The sequence below is a fragment of the Raphanus sativus genome, chromosome 1, assembly GCF_000801105.2.
Source record: "Raphanus sativus cultivar WK10039 chromosome 1, ASM80110v3, whole genome shotgun sequence".
Classification (NCBI taxonomy): Eukaryota; Viridiplantae; Streptophyta; class Magnoliopsida; order Brassicales; family Brassicaceae; genus Raphanus; species Raphanus sativus.
In genome coordinates this window covers 284,292-290,921 of record NC_079511.1, presented here as the reverse complement: position 1 = coordinate 290,921, position 6,630 = coordinate 284,292, and the positions used below count along the sequence as shown (strand labels likewise).

The window sequence follows — 6,630 nt, the reverse complement described above, 5'->3', positions numbered from 1 at the left end:
TTTTTAATTTCTTTACATAAACAAAATAAATGCTAGAAATGGAAACTGACTAATGAAGTTGCTTTAGTGAAAATGTAAGGAAATGAACAGAAGAAGAATGGTTAGTGAGAGGGAAAACGGTACGTTTTTTGGGTCAAACTTTTGGCGGTATGAGAGTCCTCCCTGAAATAGCAGGGCTATATGGCTTTGTCATCACGCTTTCTCCATGCCCATTTTCTCTTTCCCACCTCTCTGTCTCTCTCACACTTGCTAAAACTAGCAAAAGCCATTTCTCTTACGGAAACGCCCATTTTTAAACCCTTATTTCACTCTCTGATTGGTTAACGAGCCAATACACATCTCAAAGCAGAAGTTTTTCTTGAATCCCCAGATCTAGAAGCTCAGTTTTGAAGATTCTTCAGTGAAAACTCTCTGTTCGTCATCTTAAGGGTTTGCAACTTCTCTCTCTCTCTGTGTTACTTTACAGTTAGTAGTTCAGTTCATCTTTGCTGCTTCTCTTTTGTTCTTTTCTTACAGATCTCTCTTGTTCATGCTCTTAGGTTTTTTTTTTTTTGGTTTGTTTGCACTTTCTCTTGCTCTTGCTCTGTTAATGTACAGTTACTTTTATCTTTGATTCTTCTTCCCTTTTTGTTCTTTAGATTCATAGTCTTTCTCTCTTGTTTTGCAGATCTAATGGATTGGACTATCGGTTCAAGAATCAAACAAAGGAACAAAGAGCGTCTTGAAGAAGTGATGAAGATGAAACCGGCAGAGGAAGAGGCTCCCCTGCCTTCTCGCCGGAAAAGAAAGCGGAGAAGAAGAAGAAGGGACCATGATTCCGACATTGAAGATATCACCGAGACTTACAACAACGACAACAACAACAATCTCCCTACCGATGTAACTCAAAACGTCTCCTCTGGTGATGTAAGAAGAAGAAGAAGAAGAAGGCGAAAGGACCATGACTCAGACATTGAAGACATCACAGAGACTTACTTCAACGATCTCCCTCCTGCTGCTGATTCGGCTGTTGAAGTGAATGACAACAACAACAATGTCACTGCTGCTCCTGAAGTGACTGAAAGAAAAGGAAAGGACCACGACTCCGACCTTGAAGACGTCACGGAGACTTACTACAACAATCTCCCTGCTGATGTCTCTGCTGCTGAAGTGAATGAAAACAACAACTACCAAAATGACCATGACGCCGACCTTGTAGATATCACAGTGACTTACGCCAAAAGTCTTGCTGCTGAAGTAACTGACGGGAAGAATTTCCCTGCCGAGGTAACTGATAACGATTCCTCTGGTGGTGTAAGAAGAGCCGAGTCTGAACAGAACATGGAGGAGGAGGGTTTGTTTAGCGTTAGGGTTGTGGATGTAGACATGTCAGTTCCAGGACCCTCTGGGTTGAGTATAATGGAGAAGTTGTCTGATGTGGTTTTGGCTTTGAATGTGTCTAAAACAGTTCCGAACTCTTCCCAGTTGTGTGACGACGAGAATCTTGTTGTAGATATGATCAAATCAGTTCCAGGATCCTCTGGGTTGAGTACAAAGGAGAAGGTGCCTGATGAGGTTTTAGATTTAGATGTGGTGATCAAGTCAGTTCCTAGCTCCTCTGAGTCAAGTATTAAGCAGAAGTTGTGTGATGAGATTATGGATGTGATTAGATCAGCTGCAAGCTCCTCAGGGTTAAGCATTAAGGAGAAGTTATCTGAGGAGATTTTGGATGTGGATGTGGTCAAATCAGTTCCAAAGTTGTCTGAGGAGATTCTGGATGTGGATGTGGTCAAGTCAGTTCCGAAGTTGTCTGATGAGGATTTGGATAAGGGTGTGATCAAGTCTGTTCCCATCTCCTCTGCGTCAAGTAACAAGGAGAATGAGAGTTTGAACTCGGATGTGGTCAAATCTGTTAGCAGCTCCTCAGGGTCAGAAGAGGACACATGTGTGAAGGACAAGTGTTCCTCTGAGGTTAGAGGATTGGGAGTTGCAAAACCAGTTCCTGCTGAGATAGAGATCATTTCAGATTCTGAGTCTGAAACCAAAGTGAGACATTCAGCCAAGAAGAAGCTTTCTTTTGCGGAGTGTAGCAGAGTGTTAGACTCTACCAGTGAAAGCAGCGAGGAGGAAGGAACTAGTGAAGGCAATAATAACGCTAAAGATGATGTAACCGTGGAGTCTTTGTCTTCATCATCATCTTCATCTTCAGACTCATCTTCATCTTCCTCCTCCTCCTCTTCTTCCTCTAGTGAAGATGAAGTCAGTTCAAAGGAGGTATGTGGAGATACGGATGATGATGATCATTTTAGAAAGGGCAGTTCACCAATCGGGAAAGTATCTGGAGTGGGAAGGAAGCCTTTGGGAAGGTATAAAAGAGCTGGTCCTTGTTCAATCACGCCTAGAAAACAGTTTCACAAGATTCGGAAACTAAACCCTCCAGAAGAAGATGATGAAGAAGATACATTTCAAGTCAAGCCTAAAGAGTTCAAAAGGATTCAGAAGTCTAACCGCCAAGAAGAACAAGAAGAAGAAGATAGGTTTCAAGCCAAGCCTAGAAAAGAGGACAAGAGGATTCAGAAGTTTAACCTCCAAGAAGAAGAAGAAGATAGGTTTCAAGCCAAGCCTAGAAAAGAGGACAAGAGGATTCAGAAGTTTAATCTCCAAGAAGAAGAAGAAGATAGGTTTCAAGACAAGCCTAGAAATGAGGACAAGAGGATTCAGAAGTTCCACTGCCCTGAAGAAGAAGAGGAACAACAACACAGAGAAGTTGAAAGAGAAACAAAGCAGCATAGAAGTTTGGTGTTCAATTGTGCTCACTGTGGCAAAGAGAATACAGGAGTCCTTGATTCAGACAACTCCATCTTCAGACCGCATGCTATTACAAGATGTGAAGATGCTGATGGTTATGATGATGATCTGAACAAAGATGATTATGTTCCTGTCAACAACACCGGGAAAGAGCCTGAGAAGCCCTCCACATCCAGACCTGAAGCTGAGAATCCAAAGACAGGAAAAGAAGTGATACCACCACCTGCAGCGAGGATATCCACATCAAGACCTGAAACTGTGAAAGCAAAAGAGATCCAAGCTCCTGAGATGCCTTCAAGACCTGAGTTGCAGTTTTCACTGAAAACAAGGATGCCGGTTACAGCTACAGAAGGACTAGCTACGCCTGCTTTGGTGAATGAACCAGTGGATAATGAGTCTGCTTCTTCTATCAGCTCTGGAGAGGACTCTGGATATGATTCTGAGCCTTCACTAAAAGAGAAAGAAGCCGTCAAGTCTAGTAGCAACCCGGGTTGGAGAATGATGGATGGGAGCCGTAAAGAAGTTGATCTTTTCAGGCTTCTTGTGAACTCTGTTAGGGAGAATGATCGGTTAAGCGAAGAAGAAGAAGAAGAAAATGACGTACAGGTTTCTTCACCTGAAGACCAATCTGAAGAACAAGATGTAAGAAGATATGATGATGATGGACTCCTAATCATCAGGCCACCACCCTTGTTAGAGTTGTTTGACGTGGGGGAATCTCAAACACCACCTGTGACTTCTGAGGCTCAGATAGAGGAAGATAAGATGTGGGAAGAAATGGATTTTTACACTAAATCAAACGAAGCTGATCTCCAGCTTCATTCAGAGGCAAGTATCTTTTTTTTTAAACTCATTTTTGTCTTACTTAGAACACAATAAACTCTAACTTAGAAACTTTTTTTTTTTGCAGATTGAGAAAGAGATATCAGCTGATGAAAGTACAGAAGCAGCTTGTAGAAAAGGGAATCACGAACTTTGTCTAGATCTTGAGATCGGTTTGAAGTGCATCCACTGCTGCTTTGTTTTGACAGAGATCAGAGGCCTTGATGTATCTGAATGGGTCAGTATTTATATATATATATATATCTTCTTGAAAAGTTTTAACTAAAACGTTTTTTGATGGTAAACTCTTTCTTCATGTAGGGAGAGAGGAACGCAAGTGGAAGGAGAAAGAATGATAGATCTGAAGAGGAAGGAAACAGCTTCACTGGGAACCTTGATTTTGAAGCTAACGGCGAGAACAACTTAAAGGAAGGATGTGAATATACTGAAGGGACTGTTTGGGATAAGATCCCTGGTGTCAAGTCTGAGATGTACCCTCACCAGCAAGAGGGTTTTGAGTTTATCTGGAGGAACTTGGCCGGTACTATTATGTTGAACGAGCTCCAGGACTTTGAGAACAGCGAGGAGACTGGAGGATGCATCATGTCACATGCTCCAGGGACAGGGAAAACTCGCCTCACCATCATCTTCCTTCAGGCCTACTTGGAATGCTTTCCTAATTGCAAACCTGTGATCATTGCTCCTGCGAGCTTGCTTCTCACGTGGGCAGAGGAGTTTAAGAAGTGGAACATAAGCATCCCTTTTCATAATCTCAGCAGCTTGGAGTTTACTGGAAGAGAGAACCCAGCTGCGCTCAGACTTTTGATGCAGAAGAACTCCAGCGCTAGAAGCACGAATGAGATAAGGATGGTTAAGATATACTCTTGGATCAAATCAAAGAGCATACTAGGGATCAGTTACAACCTCTATGAGAAGCTTGCGGGAGCTAAAGACGAGGGCAAGAAGACAAAGAAAGGGAAAGCAGTGAAACCAGACAAAGAGCTAGAGGATATAAGAGAGATACTTATGGGGATGCCTGGACTGCTGGTTCTTGACGAGGCACACACGCCTAGGAACCAGAGAAGCTGTATATGGAAAACACTGTCCAAAGTGGAGACACAGAAACGGATCTTGCTCTCTGGAACACCTTTCCAGAACAACTTCTTGGAGCTTGGCAATGTCTTGGGGCTTGCAAGGCCTAAGTATCTAGAGAGGCTCATGTCCACACTCAAGAAGAGTGGCATGACTGTCACCAAACGAGGGAAGAGAGCTTTGGGAGAGGAAGTAAACAACCGTGGGATAGAGGAGCTTAAGGCTGTTATGTTACCCTTTGTGCATGTTCACAAAGGAAGCATTCTTCAGAAGAGCCTCCCTGGTTTGAGAGAGTGTGTTGTGGTGCTGAACCCGCCTGATCTGCAGAGGAAAGTCCTGGAGTCCATTGAGGTCACACACAACCAGAAAACGAAGAATGTCTTTGAGACAGAACACAAGCTCTCTCTGGTCTCAGTCCATCCTTCTCTCGTCTCTCACTGCAAACTCACCGGGAAAGAAAAACAGACCATCGACGAGGCCCTGCTTGCTCAGCTAAAGAAGGTGAGGCTTGACCCAAACCAAAGCGTGAAAACAAAGTTCCTCATGGAGTTTATCAAGCTGTGTGTGGTGATTAAGGAGAAAGTGCTGGTCTTCAGTCAATACATTGACCCGCTGAAACTGATTATGAAGCATTTGGTCAACTGGTTCAAGTGGACTGAAGGGGAAGAAGTGTTGTACATGCACGGCAAACTCGAGCAGAAGCAGAGACAGACCTTGATCAACGAGTTCAACGATCCTAAATCAAAGGCCAAGGTGCTGTTAGCTTCAACGAAAGCATGCTCTGAAGGGATCAATCTTGTAGGAGCATCAAGGGTGATTCTCTTGGATGTTGTCTGGAACCCTGCGGTTGAGAGACAGGCCATAAGCCGTGCCTACAGAATCGGACAGAAGAGGATTGTCTACACGTACCATTTGGTTGCAAAGGGAACTCCGGAGGGGACAAAGTACTGTAAGCAAGCGCAGAAGGATAGGATCTCAGAGCTGGTGTTTGCGTGTTCCTCAAGACCTGATAAGGGGAAAGAAAAGATTGCTGAAGCTGTGACTGAGGATAAAGTTTTGGACACTATGGTGAAGCATCTGAAGCTTGGGGATATGTTTGACAACCTCATTGTTCAACCAAAGGAAGCTGATCTAGTTGAAGGTTTCAGCATCCTTATGCCATGACCCTCCATCACCAAACTCTTACCCATATGCTATTTAATCTTGCAAGACTTATTTATGTATTGTTTTGTGGGATGTTATCTGGGTATCTCTCCATTCTCAGAGAGAAACAAACTTGGCTTTTGTTTGCACTTTTGTTGTCTGCTATGAACTTTGACTAATCAGGTTTTATGCTATATGTTGCAATGAGTTTATTTGAAACGATGGAATGAACTGTACAGGTAAAAAGATGGACTTCATGAGTCTCTCTAGACAACTGAGCAATGATCACCGATGTTGATAGACCTCTTCTAAGACTTGTGTTTTGCTTCCATATTGGCGTTGTCTGCTATGAACTTTGGTTTATATGGTACAGTGTTTTATGTTGCAGAGTTAGGATGGAGCTGGACCCGGTTAAACAAACTGGCATGTAGGAGAAACATTGGTCTGGACTGAAAATTAACACACTTACCGACCAAAGGGTTTATGCGGTTATGTCCATTTATCAACAACTATGAAAATACAAAACTACCTTATCATCATCGTCCTTCAAGTGGATGCTTGAATAATCTTATCACTTCTCAACCTTAACAAGGAAAAATAGGCTTTGTGACATTTAAGAGTCCTGAAGACTTTGCAGCTCTTCCAGTCCCAAAACCAGCACTTCCCCTCACCATCGACAAAGTGCCCTGGAAACCTATTCTCTGAAACCTCTCCCGTGTACTGTAGATCAGAATCTGATTGTCCAAATTACTAAAACCGTGTGCATTACTAAAACCTAAATTTTAA

At 42.9% G+C, this 6,630-nt stretch overlaps 1 protein-coding gene across 1 annotated transcript; it reads left to right on the top strand.

Moving 5' to 3' along the window:
* The first annotated feature begins 672 nt into the window (after positions 1–672).
* Positions 673–6,020, top strand: LOC108833767 (SNF2 domain-containing protein CLASSY 3-like). The gene is made up of 3 exons (XM_056987097.1): positions 673–3,615; positions 3,698–3,847; positions 3,931–6,020. Exons 1-3 carry the CDS (start codon positions 673–675, stop codon positions 5,863–5,865), a joined length of 5,028 nt encoding a protein of 1,675 aa, XP_056843077.1. The 3' UTR covers positions 5,866–6,020.
* The last annotated feature ends 610 nt before the right edge of the window (positions 6,021–6,630 follow it).